The 26,578-nt window shown below is 39.0% G+C and overlaps 1 protein-coding gene and 1 pseudogene across 18 annotated transcripts in view; both read left to right on the forward strand.

Annotated features, from left to right (window-relative positions):
* SNCAIP (synuclein alpha interacting protein) overlaps positions 1–26,578 on the forward strand; it is a 152,629-nt gene that overhangs the window by 62,085 nt on the left and 63,966 nt on the right. For 15 of the 18 annotated variants that reach the window (XR_002522708.2, XR_002522709.2, XM_009208967.4 and 12 more), the window contains 3 exons: positions 12,406–12,508; positions 22,315–22,455; positions 25,127–25,199. Coding sequence is in view for 16 of the 18 variants with exons in the window: in XM_009208967.4 (XP_009207231.1) it covers positions 12,452–12,508; positions 22,315–22,455; positions 25,127–25,199 (271 nt within the window). In the remaining 2 variants the exon portion in view is untranslated. The remainder of the gene's footprint in view (positions 1–12,405; positions 12,509–22,314; positions 22,456–25,126; positions 25,200–26,578) is intronic. The other 3 variants (XM_009208971.3, XM_009208970.4, XM_003900038.5) reach the window with 1 other exon arrangement.
* LOC116274950 lies at positions 6–8,289 on the forward strand (annotated as a pseudogene).

Genomic DNA, 26,578 nt, shown 5'->3' on the forward strand with positions numbered 1-26,578 from the left:
AATAGTACTTCTGCTTTGCAAAATTGTAGAGAAACTAGAAAACTATTCTACTTGTATAAATCTCTATCATGTTATTACTCTCATTTTTAATTTGTCATTTTGTTATTTTGAAATCTTCATTGTTATTCAGACATCCCTTACTTTAACTTTCTTCCATGAGTGGAGTGGTGTACTTTCAACCTCTGGCTACTTTTCTTTTGTGTCACAAATTTAATTTTATTCTCTCCATCATGGTTTTTGAAAACTGTATTATACTGTATCTAGGAAATCGTATTACAGTACTGTAAATACATTTCTGAGACTTTTAATTAAGTGATGATACCTAGCACTTTCTCATCATAGTCAAGTCCCTGGAGATGACAAAATAGAATCCTTTTGGGAAGCAGTTCTGTTTTCAGCATCTCATCACTGGAGCAAGCAGAATTCTGTTACAGGCTTTGAACTGTTAGGGTGATATCAGTTGATGATTTTGTCAACATAGTGGATCTATTTAAAAATCCAGATTGTCTCACTAAGGACCTCTTAAAAGTTTTCCAAAAGCCTAGTGACAAACAGAAGAGAAAAAGACATTTGAGATAACAGTTCAGAATTTACCATGAAGCCCTCTGCAGACATGGTTGAGATCATCACTTGTACCATCCTAATCTTCGTGAACATCATTGGAAACGCATGTTTGTTTTATTCTACAAGAAGATGTATCACTGGGCATTTACAGACATCCTTTCTTCTAATTTTCAATCTTATTTTTGTCCACGTTATTAAAAACTTGGTGGTGAATGTTATGAAAATTGTTTACTCTTCTGGTATCATGTTGGATTCAGCTGGCTGCAAAGTTCTGTGCTTTACATCAGCCCTGACAACTTCACTGGCCATCTGGTTCATGTTACACTTTGCATTGCTTTACCACTGGAAGCTTTACCAAATTGCCCACCCTTTGGGTGAGAATCTAAGCCTGGACCAACAGAAGGATTCCTTGAAGGTGGTGAAGGTGGTTTCTGTACTTTGGGTGGCTGGTGTGGTGTATATATCCCAGTTTTAATTCGTACTAGAAAACCAGAATTCTCGAATGCAGGAGATGATACAGATCCCTTGTCTACTAACAGGATGTACATGGATTGCCCAAGTTGTCTTTGGAAACAAGCAGGTAGAGTTTTTCTATGGGAAAATTTTTTTGGTTCTGATTGATATTCTTCCTTTAGTTATTTTAGTCTTTGTCTGTTTCTGGATGTCTTTCCTCTTTTCGGAGAGAAAGAAGATGACATATGGTGACATCTGGATTGGAGATGATGATTCAGAAACTGAAATCCTTAGAGGGGCCAAGTTCAGTATTTTATTAATGTTGCTGATCACTCCACTTTGGATTTCTCACTTTATCTTAGTCTATTTCTTGAAAGACTTGGCAGCATGCAGCTTTATTCCAGCTGTTCTTACAGACCTCTCTTCAAACTTCTCTGCTCTCAGTCCTTTCTTGCTTATGTTGGTTAATTACAAAATGAAGTTGGTGTCCTTCTGTGGTGCCAAAAAGGAAAAACCCACACCACAGCCTACAAATGTTATTCTTTCTCCATATGCTTAATGGCAAAGAATTCAAGTTTAATCATTGGAAAACAGACCCTGTCAGTGGAGAGTATAGCTTGAAGTTTTCATAGCGCTCATCAACAGTTTCTGAAAGGGCCTCTAGAAAACTGACTCCTCTTCAAAAATAGACTTCAGAGGCAACTGTGCAAGAAAATATATGAACATTAAGCTATTATATGTTAAAAAATAGTCATCACAACATTTTTTATTTAAGACAATACCAAGAGTTCTAGTGCAAAAATTATAAAGCAACTCAACAGTTTTCAATCTGGAAATGAACTCAACATAAACAATATATTATTTACTCTGTACAAGATATTGTGTTTGAAAAACAACATATTGATGAAACTGAAGATAATACTTCCTAGCTGAATTTTAAAGGTACACATAAATAATCTTATGTTGTTTTTGAAATACTTCCACACATATCAGAAGTGTGTTAGGTAGGTATGCAGCGTTCAGTTTTTGCACTTTTAGTATAGTACCTCAGCCATCATGGAAGCAGATTTTGTTAATCGTCTCTACCCTACATGTCTTTAATAAAGTAGGGCTAAATGAAGCATTGGATTAAAGAATTAATACTTGCTAAGTCATACTCTATGTGTATGTATAGATGTGCAAATATTTGGTTGTTCAGACATTTAACTCACTATCCTTGCTTAATCATCTAAATATATATTAAACTATACTCTTTTCTTCAGAAAAAAAAAGACATTTATTTTATAGGGAATTTATCTCCTTTTGGTTATCAAATTAGTACATTTACAAATTGGAAGAACTTATAAAACCTTCATAATAATTTGATCTCTGGATTTGGAGCCAATAAAAATAAGCACATTGTAATTCTAATTACAAATATATGGCTGGGTTTTTCTTTTTCTCACTTAGCTGGGTTAGCTCTTTGGACTGCTTCTGATACAGTGAGTAATTATGTTCAATATCTTCACATATATTTATGTAAGCATTGATTTTTAAGCAAATTCTTAGTAGATTTTTGCTTTTTATTTTTTTCATTTTTCTTCTGTGTTAACAGACCTGGGATTTACTATACTGTTGTTCTAGTGAATAGATGTCCCCAAATTGAGACCTCGGTTCTAAAAAGGCAGCATTGAAAATTATAAAACTGGACCTCATTAACAGAAGACACTAAGAACATCTTTGTAGCCATGAAATGCTATACAGAAAGGAAATTTTAAAGTAGCCAAGACCCAAATTGTGTAAAGTTGTGTGTGCCAATGTCTGTGTCTTGTATAGCACAACAAATTGAAAAAAATAATAATAATAAAAAGACAGACCTAAGACCCTCTGAGATTGCTGGGTGGTCTTCATGGGAAATGCTTAATTGAGTCCACTGAGGCAGCTTAATCAAAAGGGCACTAGGCATGAATCCTGTATAATGAAGTTAACATCTGGATAGACGTGGCATATGGGGAAGAGGTCACTATCTTTAATTAAGTGCAGATGTAGCCAAAGCTGAGAATAGCCACTAGCTTAGGTAGCGGTTCTAAAATGTGATTCTGGGACCAGCAGAATCAGCATCACCTGGGAACTTCTTACAAATGCAAATTATTGGGCACCACATTGACCTACTGAATCAGAAAGTCTGGGATTTGGACCCAGCAGTCTGTTTTAATAAGCCATCTGAGTGACTCTCATGCACTCTAAAGTTTGGGAATAACTCATCTAGGATTGCTCCAAAGTTTAATCCTCATGAACAATCAGAATGAAGCCAAGATAACTGACTGAAGATGTAGTCTTCAATGATCCCATGCATGCTGCTGTTATGTCTGCTTCTCTTTAAAATGGCAATCAGGATTGTGATCTGTGTTCCATACATACTCAATAATAATTTCCAAACACATCCACTGCAGAAATTAAGTAATCTTTGCAAAATCAAAAATAAAGCATAACCATTTCAGGTGAGTCAAAAATTTGAAACTTGGATTTGGATAGTTTCCTGTACATAACGGAGTAAGGGCTCCAGTTCCCAGAATATTCCATAGTTACCTTCCAGAAGCCAGTGCAAGACACGGTTGGTTGGCTTAAGCCCAAGCTCAACTTCCCAGTGCTAGAAATGTTTTCTTTTTCTTTCCAGATATTTTCTTCTTGTTTGGACCTCATTAGGTCATAGTTTTGTCCTTGTGGAGTTGATAAGTTTTCATTTACAACAGGGAACAAATCATATGTTCACTGAATGAACAATATTCCAGTTCTCTTTTAAAAATTAGTTGGATTTTAACTCTCTTGCTCCCTCTTTTTCTCCCTTAACCTCCAGTTTCACTCAAGTTCCTGGTGGGATTATGATGACATATCATAGGGCGATTCAACAGAGATAGTCATGGCAGCTCTCTGAAGAGATGTAAAATTGTTTAGGACTGTCCTGAGGTCCTGGTTTAGTTTCACGGGTGTTTGTCAATGCCATCTCAGACTACACAAAATCTTTTGAGCTGGGAGGCCATCTATTCTTCCTTCACAATGCAGGATTCTGATCTTCTTCTCTCAGAGGACTTCTATTTGAACAATTTCTTGCTGAGGTGGGTGTGATTTCACAAAGCAGCCCATTCCATTAAAGCCCGTTTGAAATACCATAATTACAAAGTATTTACTGAGACTGATATCTCTGATATTTCCTCCAAGATTTACCCTTGAAGTTAAATCCTCCTTTTACCTGTGGGATCTTTAGATTCTTAGAGAGGAAAGCTTTTTTCTCTTCACCAAGTTAGGTATTTCCTTAGCTGTATTGCATAAGACAGTTTCTCAACCACTGGTTCTCTTGGCTTCCTTACTCTGTCTTGGTATATTCCAGATAAGCTGTGGCTTTTTAAAGAAGTAACACCCAGAACTGAATACAATATATTTTTTCTTTGTGTATGTGTATGCATATGTGTTTGCATGTATTTTTTCTATTATGCATTCTTTTATCTTTTTCTGCACAGCTCCTGTGAGCATGGATTCTTTCCTTCTTCCAAAAAGAATTTTAAGTGTTCAACTCATTTTAAAATCACACACACGAGAGAGGGGTGGGATGGAGACAGATAGACAGGGAGAGAGAGAGGGAGAGGGAGAGAGACAGAGAGAGAGAGACCAGATTTAAAGGTATATAAAATATGTATATCTGCCCTAGGCTTAAAAACTAAGGTCTCTCCAAGCTCTCAAGTTCAGGTATATGTTAGTTTGTTCTCAATATTTGGATTTGAGAAACCATAAAATGACCCACAAATCACTTGCAAGAATTTTAATGTATAAATTAAAGGGCAAAACTACAAAAAGACCAATCCTTGTAGGGATTTTTCAGAGAAATCCTGACCTCTAGAATCAAGTTTTCTAAAACAGTGCCTAAAACAGTGCCATCTTCCTTGCCTTTTTAATAAGACATTAAAAAGGATGCTTATAATCCAATTTTCTTTGAAGGTGAAGTTGAAGATTTAAACCAACTGACTATGGAATATGTTGCCTTATAGACCAGTTCAGGGAGATCTGTGGGTAAGGTATGTTAGAGACACAAAATCTATACACGTTTTGTTAATGATGATGATGATGTCTACCATTTCTGTTTAATCTCTCCTGGAAAGAAGGGTAACTCATTTGGAGTTAGGTTCATGAACATCCAAGCAATACAATTCAGGGCTAAAGATGTCTGGAATTCTGACCTAGATGGTTCAAAGACATACCCATGATTCAGAGCAGTCCAGGGCAAGTCAGAAGAACACTAGACTGGTTAGCAGGAAATGATTTGTGTTAGCTGGCTTTGCCTCTACTTAGTAGTGCATAACCTTAGACAGAATATTCCTGAGGTTTGCCATCTGTGAAATATAAAAGATATGATTGCAAATTACAAATTATGGTGCATCCCTTCTGCCTCCATCACTGGTTGCAATAAATAAATTCAGCTAAAAAATGCTGAAGATGATTCTTAAAAATAAAACGTTTGACACAGAGACAGTGTTGCTTTACCATTGTTATTTTGGCAAGTTGAAGTAGGAGAGAAAAATACTAGACTTAAAATCAGAAGCCCTGGCTGTGTGAATTTGAGGCAATTACAGAACCTCTCTGAGCCTTGGTTTCCTTATTTCCACAAAAGAAATTAAGACTTTCGTCTCCCAGCATCTGTGTGAGACTAAGTAAGCAAGTGTATGTAATAGCACCCAGTCTTAAATCTTGATGCAGAGTTTTCTTCACAACTTTTTCTGTGGGTGTTTCCTTCAGGACAGCAAGGAAGAAATGTAGGCTCTCCTCTAGGAGCTGGAGCAGGCTCAGTATATTACATTGAAGTCCAGAAATTTGATATTCCAAGATGTGCTCTGTGTACTCTCTGGCTTTGGAAATACTCCCCTGACAATCCCTATTTACCACCGTACCCTCACCCTCACCCTTCAAGACCCTTTTGTAGAAGCAAAAATACAGCAATCAATGCTAAATCAATGTTATGCATCTTTCTGGACATTCTGTTCCAGAATTCTCATTTCCAGGCCTGTTCCCATACTGAAAGCACAGACAACTGGAACACTTCCTCCTGCCCCCAACCACTCCCTCCCCATTCACACCTCCATCCTTCCGCTTTCAGTTTTGCCAGGCTGACTTTCCTTATCTCCGAAGTCTAGATTGGGTGCCTCAGCCTGCTGTGTATTTATTGGTCTTGGCCAGCACCACATGATATTGTAATAGCATGCCTTCTTGTTTGTCTCCCCTGGTACCATATACTCCATCCTGGTGTGGAGATTAGTGTAGGTCTTATCCACCACATGCATCCAGAATATTCCAGAAATAATGAAGTGAATAAAGTTCACAGGGCTTGTGCTTTTTCTTTGTTCCTCATGTGTACTTCTTGGCTCTCCTTCAGTTGCCTCTTTCCAGTAGAAATTTCTTGCCTCTATCATTTTTCTGCTTCAAGATGAGGCATTTACTGACTGCCATGCTTCTGGCCACTGTTGAATCAAAGAGTGAAAGAAACCAAATCCAACATTTGGAATGAGTTGCTTCCTTGCCAGCCAAGCTACTGAGCCAACTGGGGACAACATTTCTACCCAGACCTTCCAGTACTTATTTTGTGATAATTTTAAGATTTTATATTGAAGAAAGTAAGCCCAATATTGATTTCCAGGCCTTCAAATTGAAAATTTTTCCCCGTACAAATTTGGCAGGCATGCGTGTGTATATATGTGTGTGTGTGTGTGTGTGTGTGTGTGTGTATAGGAGTGCAGGGAGGGGCTGTGTTTTCCCAAGTGCTGGTATATTAAAGGGTAAAGAAATAAGTTGTAATGCAAATCCGTTGAAGTTACCTCATCACCAAATGTACTCTGCTCATTTATTTTGACAAGTCCAACTTACTTTTAATTACCAGGCCTCATAGTATACTGGTAAATGGAGCAATAGCGACTTTGGCAGAAAAGAAGAAATCTGTGTAACATGAGCCTTCAAAATGAGTCCAAGCTGACTCCTTGTAAAATGGAGTGAGGCAATACATTTTTAAAAAATTTTCAGTAGAGCAATTTATATGATATGTGACTGTAGTCACAAATCAATGAGCCTTTTATGAGCCAAGCACATCAGAATGCGTACAAAAAAATGAGTGTAGTTTCTCAAGGAAATTTTGTTGGCTACTATAAGCTTTTTCCAGTGATGCTGCCATTATGTAACAGATTTTTGGAAGTCTTCATTTGGAATTATTTTCAAAGTCAATTTTCAAGTCACAACAAAAAAAGTAAAAATATCACCTGAATATCATAATACTGGGGTAGCAAGGAGGCTATTTTTTAAATTGCTTGTCTATGTTTTTATTATGCAATTTGGTTCTCAGTTATTTTGAGCTCTCTCCCAAAAGGAAATTTCCATGGAAGGTAGCAGTTGGGCCATCACTGAGGTCACTCATGAGAAGGTGACATGGTGTTGATAGACCCATTAGGGGCATAAGCCCCTCGCACACACTTTAATAGGCACTGGAGGGACTTCTGTTCTTGGCAGTTTATCAAAACTCTGTGAGAGTAGGAAGAGTCCTACAAACATTGAGTATAGTTGATGCCGTTTGTTTTGTTCTTTATCTCTGAAAGCCGGGCATCAGTTTGGAGTTTGAGTAAGGTTTGTCCCAGTGCCGTGGGCACATCCAAAGAAGGGAGCCAAGCTGTCATTAGCAGCTTCTGCACAGCATATAGTTCCCAGCAACCCGGCCCTGTGTCCTCACATTCTAATCTGTTTCTTCTTTCCCTCTCTATCAATTTTCCTACCCAAATTGGGAGAGCTACACCACTGAAAAATGTTTCTTTTATCTTTCTCTACTCTACCCTCCCTGGCATCTCACCTCTCCCCACTTCAAAAAAAAAAAATTTAAACACATAACACACCTGCCTAAATAAATAACAAATTAAAACTTGCCAATGCCAGTAAAAAGAAATGGGATGATTTCAATCAGTGGACAATACTCATGGTGGACAGATCTTGAAAGAGGTGTGCTGTGGGGAGAGGGGCTTACATGCAAAAGAAAGCCCTTGGAAGGCCTTAGAGAACCTGGGAGCAAGTGATTGTAGCTTGTAGGGTCAGGGCTGATGGCATGGGGGAGAAATTCAGATTCACAAATGACTAGGTCCTGAGATCCAGAAGGGGCCTAGGGCCGACTATGATACATAGCAATAAAAATCCTATGGTGTGATCTTGGCTCACTGCAACCTCCACCTCCCGGGTTCAAGTGATTCTCCTGCCTCAGCCTCCTGAGTGTTTGGGACTACAGGCACCCGCCACCATGCCTGGCTAATGTTTTGCATTTTTAGCAGAGACGGGGTTTCATCGTGTTAGCCAGGATGGTCTCCTGACCTCGTGATCCACCCACCTCGGCCTCCCAAAGTGCTGGGATTACAGGTGTGAGTCACCGCGCCCAACCCTACATAAAGGATTTTAAGCTGACCTGCCCTTTCTGGAAAGCGTAAAAAATGTATTTTGCTTAGATATAAACCCACTCTTGTTGGCCTCAATAAGGTTGGCTCTCTTGCCTCCAAGCTGCCGGTTTGGGCCAGACAGAGGATGGCTTCAGGACTTTTTCTGGGTTTGCACTTGGCACGGCTTCCTCCTTTCCCCTGGAGTCACAGCAGTGAAGTGTCACCATGTAAATCCACACCAATCACAACAAAGCAAGAAGAACCCTTCCTTCCTCCAGTTGTAAAGTGAAGGAAACATAATCCCCACCTCGTAACATTTTATTATGTTTGCAAAGGTTTTCTTTTCCTGGTACTAAGAGATAAAATGGACATTCTGTGAAAGCACAAGTTGTGATGTGCCAATAGTTTATTTGTAGGAAATTTTATTTTGTTGCTGTTGTGGTATGAGAATTTAAAATGATCTTAGAATACAAATTAAGTCTTAGAATACAAATGAAGTAAACATTTTTGTCAGGAGACACCAATACAAAATTGGGGGTAATGGTTGTACTTATTGTTTAATACTGAATTCTTTTGAAGGGTCGAACATTCAGATGTCCCCAAGGCATGTTGGTGAGTAGAGCAGCCTCGGAGGGGCTCCCGGAAAATGGGGAGCACAGGCCCCATGGACAGGTAGGAGCAGCTGCCGCTCAGCTCTAGCCAGTTGTTGCCATGGGGACTGCAGACCCTTGTTGCCAGAGCTTCAGGTATTTAAAGCAAAGCCAGAATTCCAAAATTTTATGTGAAATCACCCAAGGTCTGCAAGTTGGCAACTGATTCCATTTTTTTTTTTTTTTAACACTGCTGGGGTCAAACAAATCACATCTGTGGGCCAGATTCAGCTCACAGGCCTCCAACGCATGCCCTCTGTAGCTGTGCTTTCTGTTAGAGCGCGTTTGCCATGGATCTGAAAGAAGACTTACTGGTTTCCATAGTGGTTTGGTGTGCATAGTGGGAGGTGTCAGAAGAGCAGGATGAGAAAAGCAACCACAGTTCACCTCAGTGTCCTTATCATATTTGATCAGCAGCTACTCTAACCTGACCTTATTGCTTCCTATCTTGTCACTGATTACTTCGAAAAGAGTGTGTGAGAGTGCCAGAGGCTTGGTGGAAGGGCAGATGAGAGAAGAGGTGGCATCATATTGGCCACTGGGACAACTGCAGACTCATTCTTACCTGTAAAGAAACAGTTAATGTTGGGGAATGTAGTCAGGATTGGAAAACCACGGGGATTTCTGCACATTATAATTGAGAATGTAAATATTCTTTTTTTTTTTTTTTTTTAATTGAGACAGAGTCGCGCTCTGTCGCCCAGGCTGGAGTGCAGTGGCCAGATCTCAGCTCACTACAAGCTCCGCCTCCCGGGTTTACGCCACTCTCCTGCCTCAGCCTCCCAAGTAGCTGGGACTACAGGCGCCCACCACCTCGCCCGGCTAGTTTTTTGTATTTTTTTAGTAGAGACGGGGTTTCACTGTGTTAGCCAGGATGATCTCGATCTCCTGACCTCATGATCCGCCCGTCTCAGCCTCCCAAAGTGCTAGGATTACAGGCTTGAGCCACCTCGCCCAGCTGAGAATGTAAATATTCTTAAAGTGGCACCCTGAAAGAGACAAGCCTTGAAACCAGACAAAAGAAATTGGGTCGTAAACAGAATGAGACATCTTAAAGGAGATAGCATGTGGAGGCCTGCTGGGAAGTAGAGGCAAACTCCAGATGCCTGGGAGTCTTAGTCTAAGGTGGGGTCATCCAACCCACAGAAATAAATATGGGCAGTGGCCCAAGGCTTCCTATAATGAGCTGCACCTGTTGTAAGTCTTGTGTTCTTGCTATAGAATCAGGAACCTCACTACCATCCTGCAAGCTTAAATAGAAAGATTCCTGCTGTGATGTCATGAGTTATTATCCGCTGGTTATATTCTATTGGAATGGCTGTACTCAACTGGATATTGCTGTCTGTACTGTTGGAGCACCTCTAACAGGGGTGCAACGGTTATTCATTAATTTGATTAATTAAGACATGTTCATCCACATTTTATAGTTTCATTTATCTAAAAATCCATTTGGTCCCCAGCTCCGATGCATGTTTCTCTGCTTAATCTCCCCATATTTCCATGTTCCTGCTGATGTTCGTACCATATCCTGACACCCAGCATCATCTTTCTGTTGTTCACCAAGGCCGTGGGAACACAGTCTGTAAATCAATAGTTCATCGCTGAGTACAGATTTAGTGAAAAGAAATTGGATTGGATTTGGATCTAGTGAACGTGCTAGTATCCAAAGAGTCTGGATTGTATCAGAATCCATCACGGTAGAAGAGAATGTTGTTTTGAGTAATTTCCAAGCAGAGTTTGTATGTTTGTCTCTGAAAATTTTTGTGAATTGAAGAAAAGTGACATTTTTATACCAAGCAATTTGTTTGATAACCTATTTTCAGATTTCTACAAATAATAAAATTTCTGATTTTAAATACTTTTTACCAATACAAGGTGCTTTTCTTTTCATTGTAAGCCTTACTGTGATTTCAGAAGAATTGTTAACATTTGCTAAATGGGTAATCTCATTTAAACATAGAAGTAACATCCTAATTCCTTCTTGGATGGACTCTGTATCTATTGTAATTAGGACTGTAAAAATGGTATATACATATGGGGAAAAAAAGGAGAAGAACAGGAAAATTAAATGATGGGTTTGAGGTAAGGGATGGCAAGTTTTTTTTCTGTTTATCATAATTATACTATCTGTAGAGCTTAAAAAAGAAAGAATGGCTCAACATGAGGGAAAAAATGCCTTCAGAACAAATTTCCTTTTAAAAAGTAGGTCTTTTAAAACACTTTCAATCTTATATCAGGAAGCCCATTTTTTTCAGCCTAGATATATTTTCACTTTCCAGTAATGCAGTCCTTACTGTTTAGCAAAGTACACCTTGATCAGAGAATCAAAGAGGGCAAAATGAATTATTTCAGATACTCAAATCTGGGTGCGTAAGATAATTTTTACAATAAGAAAGACAAGTTGCAGGAAGCAGAAGCTCATTTTGCTATCTGAGAGTTGGCGCTGCAGAAGATAACTGCACACCAAGGCGCCATCAGGAGATCTATATTTCTGCTCTTGACATCTGTAGGTGCCGCTGCCACCGCTGATGGGAATGATGATAAGTGATGGGAAAATGAAGTGGGAGGTGATGTATCTTACTGTGACAGATTTAAAGGATTGCCCCAGGCAGCTCTGAGGCAAGAGCTGACTGAAGACATTCTGGGGCCTGTATCAGGTCACTCTGGCACTGTCAGGCAAAGCTGTTTGAAGCAGAGGGCAGTGCAATAACTCTGGGGTTTAAATCTGCACTTAGATCCTCTTTCTTTCTTCCTTTTTGAAGGGTGAACTGGAGGTTGTGCTACAAATTCTAAAATATCCATTACTCTTGGTTAGTGGTATCTGTCTTGTGTTGTTCCTGTGGAGATCCAGTATTCATTGCTCCATGTACAACACCCAAGGATATGCCCACAGGAAACATTTGAAAATGGCTTTCCTAAGATTTCTAGGCTGGCTCCCCATTTCCCAAAGCCCTGCCTTTTTCCCTGACTGTGGTAAGAGTTGGTGTGAATTCTAATATTGATGCTAGGGGGAGATTCTGACCCAAGTTACTGCTCTGGCAAAGACAAACAGGCACATATCAAATAAAGCAAAGGACTTTGGGTACCCACTGGGGAGCCACACTGGGGAGCCACACTGGGGACCATGGAGACACTGTGTTTACTGCTTCTGGAAAGCCAGGCTGTGGACAGTTGAAGGGAGGAAATGTGCTCCAAGGCAACACTAGCACCCAATAACCCTTCTCATCTTATTTGTTTAAATATAGACATTATTTTTGGTTGTAAAACAGCTAAATTTTTTTGCCTTTGTTTTCTGCTTCTGTCTCATTCAGGAATTTATAAGTATTTGACCATACTCAAAATGTGCAAGGAAGAATAATGGAAGCCCCTGAATACCTTGATTTGGATGAAATTGACTTTAGTGATGACATATCTGTAAGTATTACTGTATGCAAGAAATTCTTTCAAGATAATCTGCCTTCAACTTCATAGCCTACTTTCTCCATTATAGTCTATATGTCCTCAACTTTTCTGACTACATTTAGAAATTCACAGTAGAAATCCTGTGTAACAGACTCAGTGTGGTTTTGGGGGATCTCTTAGACCAGGAAGTGAATCTTACCTAAGTGTGTGTTTTGGAAGATGAGTCATTTAACTTCACTGAGCCTTTCATTCCTAATGTCTTCCAATGTTGTCAAAACTATTGATTGAATATACTTATAAAATGTAGCCACTTTCATAGAGTTAATTCCAAATTCTCTTATGTGGCTGGCTATTCCACAGCCAGCATTTTCTAGAGTTCACAGGGACACTGACTAAAGAATAGCCAAGTTGGAATTTATTAATTGATGAACAATAAAAGGAATCTTTCCGATCACTGTAGATATCAAAGCACAGATTGTAAGTTTGTTGGGAGTATTAAGGAAAATTCTTGCAGCGATAAGAACTGGACTAGCTGACCTTTGAGGTCCTGCTTAATCCTGTAATGTTGTGGGCTGATGAGTCTCTTAATTCCCATAACAGCCACAAACTTCCTACTGCTTAAATCAGGGCTGCTTGGAATGGATTGTTTACGTGCATCTTGCTTTGAGCTGCTTGTGCCTTTTCCGGGACCACATAATCAATTCTGCTGCACTAGCAAACATGTTGGCCTGGAGTGCCCCAGCAAAACTGGCTAACTCTCAGAGTATGTGATGAGAAGGTTGCTGTTTCTGAGCTAGCCATATACCTTTACTTTCCAGGACCCTCAAGTTCACAACTTGTAACCTTATCTTCCATGGATCTCTCAGGGCATGGAGCTTTGGGTCACCACTCAAAGTCTCTACTTTAAAATTGCCTCAAAATGATGAACTTACTTTATCATGCCTCTGGTAGTGATTTATTCATCTATTTTACACCTTACCTTGAAGTAAAATGTGAATACTGTACACAAGAATTGGATTACTGGGAAGAGTTTGATAAATCACCTATTTTATACAACCTTGGGTGAGTCTTTTTTGTGTGTGTACCAGAGAAATGTGAATTCAACATTTGCCTATTTCAGCTTCCAGACAATTTTTATTAGTCCTCATTAAAACCAATGTGAAGTGAGCTTCTTCCTTCCCATGATACATTTTTGTCTATCTGTCTGTCTGTCTGCCTGTCTCTCTTTCTCTCTCTCTCTCTCTCTCTTCTCTCTCTCTCTTTCTTTCTCTCTCTAAGTCACTATGCTTGACTTGGAAGTATTCGAAGCAAGGTTCTTTTATGATCACTCCCCTCACAGTATTTTGAGCATTGTGGGAAAAAGCAAGGAATGTGAATGATAGCATGGGTGTATGTAGATAGGATGGAAGGTGTTATAGAAAGGGAAACTGTGTTATGATTGGGAGTTAGGTGGTAGCTCTCTGAGCTTTGATAATGTTGTGTTTTAAAAGCGAAGGCTTTAAAAACAGCCAGCCTGGGCTCCTACCTTGTTCTGACCTTTACTGGCTGAATAGCACATTAACTTCACCTTTCTGAGATACACTTAAGGTTGTTTTGACAATTGAGTAAAATAGTAATATATGTGAAACACTTAGCTTGGCACACAGTAAGTTGCTCTTAAAAATGGTAGCTTTTGTTATTATTTCACTGAATAATACAATAATATTTATATGACCAATGGTGAAGAAAGAACTCAAGGGAAAACACTAGGCATAAAGTCAAGATTTTTTTTAGTACAACAGAGCAGTTGTATTTACAGAAGAATCATCTGGCAGCAGCCCATAATTTTGATGAATTGGGAATCTCCACTTGAAAGATAATAAAATACATTAAGCAATAACTAAAACCGTTTAGCAAACTAGGCTACAGGATTATGCAATAGTTGAGTGTCTATAACTTGATCACTCTAAAACATAAACAAAGATATCCATCTGTAATTGTGTAACTGCACCCAAAATTTCCCTCTTAAACATGTTTCTATTGTTTGGTTCTTTAACCTGCATTTAAACTTATATCAGATTTTGAAATTGCATAGATATGAAATTCTATGAAATTCCATAGTAATTGATGAAATAATAATAATGGCTAACGTTTATTGAACATTTACCATGGGACAGGCATTATCTTGGTTAATCCTCACAGCAATCTTCTAAAGTTACTGTTATTATTTTCATTTTACAGATGAAGAAACTGTAGCATAAAGATTTTATATAATTTGTCCAGGTTTACCCAGCTGGTTAGGTGTATTCTGTCTCCAGGGTATTTACTTTTAGCCACAACACTTTACTGCTTCTCCGGGATGAATATAGTTTATTGCAGTGGTTCACATCAGGGGAAATTTTACCTGCCCTACCCCTACCCTAGAAACATTTAATAATATCAGGAAACATATTTTGTTGTCATGCTGGGGAGATGCTACTAGCATCTAGTGGGTAGAGACCAGAGAGGCTTCTAAACATCCTGCAATGCACAGCACAATCCCCTACAACAAGAATTGTCTAGCCCAAAATGTCAGTAGTACTGAGAATAAGAAATCCTAGTCTATTTAAATCCACTTGAAACTGAAGAAGCTCTGCTTTGGCAAACTCTACAACATAGATTATTTTATCATAATTTAGTATGATCCAGACTTCATACCTTAACAAAGCCAGAATCATATTGTTCTAACTTAATGATTACATGGAAAAAGAACTGGAGACAACCTCTTAAATACTGAAATGATTGTTCTCAGGCAGTTTAGGTAAACCAGGAACAATGAATGTCACAGCTTCTTTAAGGGCTAAATGAAGATTATTCAAATGCTAAAATTGAAAAAAAAATGAAAATGTGTTCAACATGCTAATTCACTGGCATAAAAAGAAATGTAGTTTCCCATGAACATGCTTTTTTTTTTTTTTTTAATTCCGTAAGCCTCCATCTCTGACAGCCCCTATGCCTCTTTCCTGGTTAAGTGGCAGGAAGGGGAGGAAACTGCACATTACATCTGAAAAAGATGTTTATGAAAAAGATGCCCTAGTTTCAAACTCTTCTCCTTACTCTCCAGCTATAGCCCTATTACATAGTCTAGGCTTTCTATTCCATGGTTTTTCCCTCTGATCATGAGCCTGGTTCTTGTTTTAATTAAAACACAAGCTGTATATTGGTAGAAAAAACAACTAGAACTTTTTTTGCCTTTACTTAATGAGAGAAAACACAGCAGCTAATTTATTTTGAAGTTTCCCAGACTAGAAAATAACACACATCCTTTGCAAAACACAAAGTTTAAACTATACATTCTTGTAATCCTGCCATCTAAAAGGGCAGAACATTCTGCAATAGCTGCAGGTCTGCAAGGGAGAGATGACGACACATAAGCACAAAAGTTTAAAGCAGGGTTTTTCTGTCACTGTGAATGGGTTCGCAGATTGCTCTCTCTTCCTATGGAAGCCAGATCCCTATATCTTAAAAACAAAAACCTTCTGGAATTCTTTGGAGCTATGGTGTATTTATTTTATTAAGAGAGGCCAGTGTGGTGCTCTTAAAAATAGTTTCACACACAGGACTAAATAAAGCGGAGGCTGAACTCTGGATCTCCTGAGGAGCTCACTCACAGCCACCATTCACTAATGTTGGCTGTGCCACACACTGAGATAAACTCTTTGACTAGATCATCTTGTTTAAGCCTCATACATCAGCTTTGCAAGGCAAACTCTGTTTTTATTCCTTTTGGCATATGAGAAAATTGAGGCTCAGAGAGCTTGTCTGACATTTGCAAGGTTACAGGGCCAGGACCTAAATGCAGAACTATTTGGCCACCTTACTCCTCCCCATCTATGCAACTTAGCTGAGTAGTAGTTTCTCTAGACCAGTGACCTCACCCATCACTATCCCTGATTGGCACTGTAGTGATTACGAATTATTTTTTCGAAGTAAAGGGATTGATAATTATAAATAAGTAAAATGAAACCAGTTAATGAGAACTTAAGCAAATCTTTTAATTTTACTGTACCTCAACATTCCCATCTGTTAAATGGTAATACCTCAACCTATCACCCTGGATTTTTACACATACACTCACACATGCACATAGCTACATATATACACATATATACATGTAAGTATTTACACATACAGACATATACACACACACACAAATAGAAGTAAGAGAAATATTCTGTTGCCTTTCTGTATAACTCTGACTGCAACCTTGATGAAAGTTGACTTTTTTGGCAATTGCATAAACTATTTTTGTACAGGTCAAATGAGATCAAGATAATAAATATCCTTCCACTTTTCAATCCTCTTTGGTCAAAGCCTTTGAACCTAGAGTAATGGCACAAAATTATGTGGGTTCATTTTCCTAAGGTGCTTGAACCACTGTCTGATAGAAAAATTAATTCTTATGGTAAAATAATCTCACTTTCAGTGAGTTTTCATATTTTTCTATCACACAGACTGTGCAGCATTTTTACTAAAAATGCCTGCCCCCTTCTGTTTTGTGTGCATCACCTTTTACGCCATTCAATCCCCTGATGCTTCCCGAGATTTTGTTACATTTTGAGAAAGACTCATTTCAAGTAGACTCAGGCAATGAGCTGGCATGGGCAAAGAATACAGCTTACGTGTGAAAAAGAATATAAAGGTATTCAAGGTACAAAGGACCTGGCTTCCCCTTCTCTCCAGCAAGGAATCTCCTGAGTAAGATGGACCTTATTGTACTCTCTTCTGTACCTTCTAGAAGGTGACCAACACTTTCATGTGGCCTCTGAGTGGCTCAATCCCTTCTTCACTGTCTCTGTCTGTAAGCCCTGCCCTTCCTAGGAGTTGCCCTGTTCTTATCTATATGGAAACTTTGTTTAGTGTTTTTCAGTGTGATCTCGTTCTAGCAACTGTCCAGAATACCTCAGCTTTATGCAGTGTTTTTTGTAATATCCTGCATTCGAGGCTAAATTGCCTCTCACTCTTCCCTTCTCCAGCTCAGCATCATCAGAAACCTCACACCTTGTTCTAACATCATATGCCATATATGTTATCTTGTTTTTCTTAACACCTGCCAGGAAACGAATTAGGAATCATCTAATCCAGAAAAGATGAGTTATATTTTGATATTCTATTGTTAGTGTTAGACCCCAGGACTAGAATCTAGGTTCCCAAACTCCAAATCTTGGACCGGACACCTCTGCCAGAGAAGGGAGAGAATAACTCTACAAATAGAGAGATTTCTAAGAAGAATGAGCAACCATTGGATTTTTAAAAATTTTCCCTTTTACTCTGCAGATAGTCCTGGAAGTTCTTATCTTACCTGATAGTCAATAGAAATTACTAGATTGACTATGCAGATTATTGACAAAAACTGTTCATCTTTTCATCACAATTAGCTTTTATGCCAATCTAGCCAACAAGCATATACAAAACATTAACAGAGTACCAGGCTTGGTTCTAAGCTTGGGGTGAATGACACACACTTGCTATGCTCTCAATGTGTGTATAGTACGCTGTATTAATAACTAAGCACATTATGAAATGTCAGGTTAACTTCATGGTAGGTCACATTTGATTATAATACTAAGCTCCATTCTTGGCAATGAGTCTTTATATTGTGACAGTGATTGATTATTGGCTCACAATTAAAAATAGACTATCATTGAAGTTGAACAAGGTTTATAACTGGCCATCTGCCCTACTACAACATACTTTTTTCTTGTAATTCTTTTGTCATTTGTAATTTTTGCTTCTATAATTATGATTACTTTGGCATCATTTTAAAATGCTGGTTTTGGTACTTTTAAATATAAACAATAATATGATGCTAACATTTATTGAACACTTAACTGTGCATCAGTCACTCTTCCCAGGTTTTATATTACTAGTTCGTAATCTTCCCGGACACACCCTAATGAAGGTACAGTCAGAACCTTGTTTTTACCAATGAAGAGACTGATATACAAAGGTTAACTAAGATTAATTAGCTAGAAAATGGTGAAGTCAGGATATAATGCAGTAGTCTGACTCTAGAATCCATGTTTGTAACCACTGCATTGAAAATTACATCTGCTGGGCCCAATGGTCACCTCTGGTTTTCCCAGTTCAGGTAGGTCTCTTCTCCATCCATGTCCACTTCTTATTATACAATAGAAGGAGGTCATTCAATACTGTGATCTCACCACATTTACCAAGTGGATCTTTATCTCTTGCCTGACTACACATTATATTAATTAAATTAACATTGCAATGGAGTAGTTCCTGATGTACTCTTAAAATGATCAAAAGAGTTACTGAGTTTTCTCAAATACCAACTACAAACAATGTCTTAGCATAAAATAATTTTAAAAAAAAAACTCTTGGAAGGAAGATACGATAAAAATGAGGTACCAGAACAAAATTCAAATTTATTTGAAAATAGGATTAGTTATAATAATTTTCATTAATGGAGCCCAAATGGTGGGAAGAAATATATTCAAAGCAGAGTGGAATAGAGGTATGAAAGTGTGGATCACCAGTATCTGTACTATGTAGAGGTGGTGGTTGAAAGTGGGGGTATAGTTAAGGTCATCTGTGAAAACATGGAATGTGGAAAGAGAAGAATATTCCAAAAATTGAACTGTGCAGAAGTATATCCCATGTGGTGGGGTCTGGAAAAAGAGGTTTCTACAAAAGAAACTGGAAAGAAGTTTTCAAAGTTAAAGAAATAAAACTAAGGGAACTAAAAAGGCAAGCGGGGTGGAATTTAAGGAATTTTAAACAATAGTTGATAGTGGCAAATAAGTCATTATAAAGATAAGAGTTGAAAACTGCCCTCTTTCCAGTTAAGACCCCCTTGGTGTCCCTAATAAGCACAGTGTCTAATGGGTGGTGGGCAGAATCCTATCATGAGGGCTGGAGGAGTAAATGCAGAGATGAGAAATTAGAAACACAGAGACAATTATTTCAAAAGAGATGGCTGATGAATGCAGGAGCAGGAAGGCCCATGCTCCGTCAAGGAGGCAGTATCTTGAGGTGGTAGTGGTGCTTGCTTATCTTTATAAGACCAGAGGAGAAAGCCAATGCTGAGAGTGGGCTGAGGAGAAGGAGAGAGGAAAGAATGGTGGCAGGCAAGAGTCCTGAGAAGATGGGAAAAGAGGAGACCTGAGCCCCAGCAAAGGGTTAGCAGTGGAGGAGCAGACCGTTAGTGCCATGTCCCAAGAGAAGGGGCAGTGGAGCGCAGTTTAAAATGGAGGGCATGAAGTCTTCCTGAACTGGAAGGGCAGGCCTTTGGAGGGGAAGCCACATTTGTAGAAAAATATTATGTTCTGGAAATCTCATTTCAAGTAGATGTCTCAGCTGTCACTCCCAGCTTTGCTTGTACACATTATTGCCATTGTTTTTATTGTGTGCCTGTTAAGATACCTGCCTGAATTTTGGAAAACTGTGCGAGAAATATGAATTTCACCATGGTTGTTTGGATGGCTGGCTTAATTGTTTCTTTTGGAAACTTTTATGGGGCCTTAGTAGTTTAAAAGTCTCTAGTTTGCAAAGGTGCTTGGGATGTTAGTTCTTTCATTTTCTGTGGCTCATTACCATTTGAGTAATGTCTGCTCATTCGCTCAGTTGGCTCCGGTTTTCAGGAATAAGGGCCAAAGCTTTTCAGCCCTGAACAATATCTAGGGTGGTCAGAGATCCCCATAGTCCAATGTAGAAATCACACACTGTCATTATGAATCTTATGCATGTTCCAACTGTTTTGCATGGCATGGTGACAAAACTGACTGGTGTAGGCTGGGATATATAGGATGATCTTGCACCATATCAACTTTGTGACGTTTTTGAAGCTGACTTTTCAGTGTCATCCCTGGGCCACAGACTCTCTTCAGTGAGGGAAGAACAAAGAGAAGCCAAATAATGTACTGAGATAGGCTGAGCTATATTTCCTTTCCTTTCTATTCCCAGCTCAACCCCTCTCTTGCCACCTCGTTAGTTCTCATATCTTCATCTACTGAACTTAAAGTCATGGCAGAAATGAAGATGAGGAGGGAAGCTCTGGGGGCACACATAGAAAACAGGATGAAGAGAAGAGACAGACATTTACTAGAGCTTTACAGTTTGCAAAATGACTGCATCTACGTTACCTCGTATAATTATCTGTGTTTTACACATAAGGAAACTGAGCCCCAGAGATATTACAGGAATTATTTGTCCAGAACCACAGCATTAATAAGTGTCAGAACCAGGACTTCAATCCAGATCTTATGGCTCCAAGTCCATTGTCCTTTATACAAAAGGTTAAGCCATCAGCCATTACTCATGCTATTAATATATTGAGAATTTTTTTAATATAAAATGATTTATTGCTAGACTTGTAATTATGGGTTTTTCTAAGATTAGTGCTATGTAAATATTAACGACTGACATTATTATTATTACTGCCACCAAAATTATGGACTGAGCTATATCCCTGCCTCATTAGTCCTCATATCTAGAGGAATTAATTTTATTTGGTTTAATAAGTGCCTAGTATCTTGGGTAAATAAAATATTGTCCACACCTTCAGGAAGCAGAGAAAGCAGTTAGGTAAACATACAGATGAACCATCCTGTGATGAGTTCTGTAATGGACATATGCCTAACATCAGGAAATAATACAGGACAATGGTTCTCAAATTTCATCCTGCGTTAGAATCACCCATATGGCTTGTGAAAAAACAGATTGCTGGGCCCCACCCTCAGAGTTCCTGATTCAGTAGGTCTGGGATGGAGCCCAATAATGTGAATTTCTAACAAATCCTAGGTTGTGTTGATACCACTGGTCCAGAGACCACACTTTGAAAGCTGGCATTATTTCCTTGTGGGGCAGACTCAGAAAAGATTTTGTAGAAGTGATATTCAGGCAAAGCTTGAAGAATTAAAAGGGGTTTGCCTAGTGAAATGGGCAGAATGGCATTTCAGGTAGATGGAATAGCATATGTAAAGGTATAGACAGGCAAAACAATGGGTAGGGCAACCCCCAAGAATTTGTTATTGCCACAATCAGAAGAGAAGTAGATAATGCAAAATGAGGCTGAGCTCACGGAAGGCTTCATGTGCCATGCTAAGGCTTATGGTCTTTGTCCTATAGACTGCAGAGCCTTAGTCAAATTTTCATTCAGAAAGCTAATTAATTCTAGTGTTGGTATAAAGGCCTGTAGGAAGGTCCCACTTACTACCTAAACATGAAAGAACTCCTTTGAATGTCTATAATATTATGCCCAGGGATTAGTCAATATGTACACATCTTGGTATTTAAGTTAAACAGTTAATCAGTCCCTGTGTGCCATGCACATATACAAGTCAAAAATATCATTCTTTCACTCAAGTGCTTATGGAAGCCAACACCTTCATGTAAGAAACACCACAGCACATGACAAGGCAGAAACTTACCAAGGGGAGAAAAGAGAAAAGTCAGTAAGGGCTAAAGCAATTAGCTAGGGCTTCATGGAGAAGCAGAACACAGCTGGCCTTGCCTTGTGGAATGGTGGCATTTGCATGGCTAGAGGAGGGCATTGCAGAAATGGGGGACCCCTGAGTAAAGGCACAGAAGGCAAACAAAACTTTGGAAGCACAGGGACTTTGAAGAAGCTGAGGCAGCTGGTCAACCTTTGTCAGCGCTCTTCTTGGGACATGGTAGAGAAGTGGAAAAGAAGTCTGGAAAACAAATTTAGATCAAAAAGTCTATTTTCACTGGGAGTAACCTCTGGAAGACTTCTAGAAAAGGAATAAATTATAGAGATAGAACATGTAATGCTTCTTCATTAACTGCAAGCCCCCTCTTCACTCTTCTTACCCAAGGACAATAGGAGTCAAGGGAACAGGCTACAAAAGCTTGGATTGGAGGACACAGACAGGGAAGATGCATTGGGCTTTGGTTTCCATAGGGCCAAACTGACAGTAGTTGCTGCCCTGGGAGCTTGCCATTGTCCTGAGAATGAGGTATGTTGGCGAACTGACAGTTACTTATAAAAGGCCATCTGTCCTGTGAACTGGGATGAAGGCCTGGGAAACCTTCCATTTCAGCTCCCAGATGGTAGCACAATGCATACTTGCAAGGGAGCCTTCTTGGATCATTTGCTCATTCCCAAATTTGCAAATATGAAAACATTTTTGGATGTTGGTTTTGTGAGTTATGTGTTTCCTGTGCATTTCTTCACATCACAGCTTAACAATCTTCATAGCACTCCCTTAAGCCTTTTCTTCCATCCAAGGAGCAGTGTTTATACTTACTGAAACAGATCCACAAATTGATTTTGTCTTAAGTCTTTATAAAAAATGATGGACTTGTTCACAATGTAGATTGGAGTCATTGCTGAATTTGACGTTCATATACCCTTAAAATTTTCCAAAACTTTAATTTTCTGGATAAACTGTCATCTTTTTTAGATTACTGTACTTTTTATTTCTATTTCCAGGAGCAGCAAATGATATTTTCTTCACAGTTATTGTTACCAGAGAATGAAAATGTATGACTTCACCAAAGTGACTTCCTATGTGACTCTGGGTGGAGAGGCAAAGTGCCACAAGTGATTTAGGTTGAGGCAGTGGCAGTGACTCACCGAGGCTAGTGTCCACCAGTGACTCAGTCCCCACACCAGCCAGGTGCTGCTCAAATTTAAACCTCATCAAATTAAAACTTACTGCACACTATGGGCCTTTGAGGGCAAACAGGAAAAGTTGAAGCTACAGCAAATACATCAGAGATTCTGATATGTCTGACTTTGGGGTGGGAGATGGCAGTTAGGAAGCATGTGCCTCAAAATACAGATAACAGCTCACCCATTTTAATCAGCTATATATCATTAAGCCCAGTGAACAAATCTTATTGACTTTTTCATTAACTGTATTTAAACACAATTCATCTTTAATTTCCTCTTTCTAAACTCTTGCCTTGGATGAAAAGAAAAAAAAAAAAAGAGTGAGACTTTGCCAAAGGGTGTTTCATGGGACCAAAACAAAAGGCAACCAAAACAAAAGGCCCAATTTTAATTGAATTATAGACTGTGTAATTATCTAACCTGTACCAGCTGGTCTCAAGAAGCTACCAGATTCCTTAGAGAGTTTGTACGTGGCCAGAAACATAAGGTACCTTATTAGTACCAAGAAAAATGCCTTGTGTTCCTGTGTTACCCCAGACCCCCAAAGAACATAACGTGAAAGAAAAAAATACTTACAGGTTAATTTTGGGTTTATGAGGCAGTCATCCCTCCCTCTGAGCATGTGGGTGGGTTTGCTTAAAGCACCTGTAGTCTCAGAGGCATGGCCAATATAAACAGGACGTTATTGCATCAGACAGGTAAGGGTAATTTCTCTAATTAGTCATTTGAGATTTCACTTTTCACTTGGAAATACTGGAAATTTAATTTGTTTGTGACATGCGGTTGGCAAACTGACAATATCTACAATGGTCCCATCCTATGTCTTGCTGTCCTGGTATCCTGGGGAAAGCATAAGGAAGTCTCAGTGCAGACGCTTTGCTTCACCTATCGATGTCAAGCTAACTAAAGTACCTTCTTATTGATAAATATGTCCTAATTACACGTTCCTCACTTGTAATGCTATAGTAATCCTAATGAGTTTCCTGTGATCATTTTTCTTTTAGATTAAATGCTTTTTCTCAATCCTGCCAAATTTTGCAATGGTGAAGTAAATTATGATACAAGCTCATTTACGTTAAGAACATTGTCCTTAGAGGTAAAAAGCAAAATAGTTTTAGGGAGCTGTATTTTATGAATTAAAGTATGAATGTGATTAAAGATAGTCCCTGACTGGGCCTTTGATTAAAGGACAATTTCATTTTATTTATTTTGTTTTAAAACACCCTCCTCTAAAGAAAGACTGATTGGCATCACATGTCGTCCCCATAAATCATAGCTATTGATTTTACATTTGTTTTAGCTCTTCCAGTTGTATGCCCCCTTGTGTCATAATTTACCCTGAAAACCAGCCTCCTAGTGGGTGCTGAAACAGCCTGGAGGGTCGTTTCTTTCCACTCAAACTAATCTATATGTGAAAGAGATGAGCTTTCAAACACAGAACCACACCCCTCTTGCTTTTTATGATATTACCCTGGTATTTCCCATGAAGATAATGGATGCTACACAGTAAAATCTGTGGCAAGTGGCAACATTAGGAACTTTTGCATAGTCCAGTCAGCATCGGCACAGACATGTCTCCTGACTGCCCCGGATGCTGCAGGAAGCCTGGTGTTCCCGTACTTGACTTTTCATACACAGGTTTACCCTTAGGATTCAGAATGCAATTATTAAGGCCATCTTGAAACTCGCAGGTTCAGACAGTTCTTCCGTCTTCCACAAGTAGCAGAAGTGATAAGAGGGACAGAGTGTCTGCTGGCTGCACCCCACCTTTTTTGTTAAAGAAGGGGTGCCCAGCCCTCTTTTTAAACTGCATGTGGTTAGATGCTTGCAGGTAGGTCTTAGGAGGCTGCCAGATCACCACGCACCTCATTTAGAGTAAAATGAGATAAATTTTCTGAATATCCATGTTGTGCCCAAGTATCACTTACTGGGTTTTGTTTTTCTGGCCAATCTCAGTGAATGCTCGCATTTTAAATTATTTTATGCCCTCTCTTCTCTGGCTTCCCATTCAGTATTCAGTCACATCACTCAAGACGATCCCAGAACTGTGCCGAAGATGTGATACGCAAAACGAAGACAGATCAGGTAGGTTTTGCTCCTCCCCTCTTCTCCTTATCTGATTCAGTATTAATGGCTCCTGAAAAGCTGTTTTCCTCACACTGGTCCCCCCTGCTTTCTGTTTCCTTTTCTTTTTACGGCTTCTCCACTCACACCACCCCCCACCTCATGCCCTGCCTTCAACAAACAGATGTTAGGTCATCTGAAAGAGGATAGCAGGACAGGGAGGCCCTAATGAGGACTCAGCTGTATACAGATAAATAAATATAGGAGATCATCTCAGCATCTCGAAACCACAATATATGCAGCAATTTAGCGAAAACCCAGGAAACCATTGGTGACAAAACATAATGATGCAGGCGCCAATGAAAAAATGTTGGATGCATTTACTACCCATATGGCAAGGACCAGCTTGGGGGATGGTGCTTTGCCAAAGTCAGAAACCCTATCAGAGATGCGACATTATAGAATCTGCAATAAGGCACACTGTAACAGTTAAGATTAAAGCAAAGGCTTTGGAGTTTAATAGTGTAAACTAAACAGAGAATTGTGGTATATAGATGAAAACCAGCTGGTCGACCTTTTCTCTTTACACCCCCAACCCCCAAGATTAAAAAAGTACATTCAAGAGTTGTTTTCCCTCTATAAATCAAATTAAACTTCTCTTCTTTTCCTTCTATGATGGGCAAAAATGAAAATAAAAAAGGATATTGATGGGAGTGATACCATGGTATTAAACTATGAAATGATGTTTATTATTTTTCCAAGTAGTTACTCTGTGGCATCACCATTAACCTTCCCAAAGCTGGACCTCCTCTGATAGTCAGTAGAATGGATCCTGAGAACCAGATAATCCTCAAATTCCGTGTTTAAAAATAAATACATGTGCCTTACCTATACAGCTACTAGAATTCTAGGCCTTTCTGATGGAAAGGATTTTTACAAAGCTAATTTACTTTTCACTGGACTGTTTGTTTTCCTTTGACATTTTGCTTAGGAGAGATGGGAAAATTAATTAGTCTTTCTAGGTTTGTTTATCTCAGTGTTTTTTGTGTGTGTGAGTGAAAGTAATGCTTCAATGTTTGGGTCAGAAACATCACAGAAGATAGTTTTCAGTTCAAATACAAGCTTTTACTTGCCTTCACTTATTTTTTATTTCCAAAACATTCAAGTTTGTATAGGATTTAATAGATGCTCTTGGCTATAAGTCTTATAAGAATGTGTCTTCTTAAAAGGCAGTGCCCATTTCAGACTTGAACCAATGACTGTGATCAATGACACAGGTAGCCGACTGCAGTAGGGAGGCTGCCAAGCTCAGAGTCACCAGGCCTAGGTTTGAATTAGAGTTCAGGCACTTCTCAACTAAATGACCTTGAATCTGTGACTAGTTTCTACAAAATAGAGAA

The sequence above is a fragment of the Papio anubis genome, chromosome 5 (genome assembly GCF_008728515.1).
Source record: "Papio anubis isolate 15944 chromosome 5, Panubis1.0, whole genome shotgun sequence".
In the NCBI taxonomy this organism is placed as follows: domain Eukaryota; kingdom Metazoa; phylum Chordata; class Mammalia; order Primates; family Cercopithecidae; genus Papio; species Papio anubis.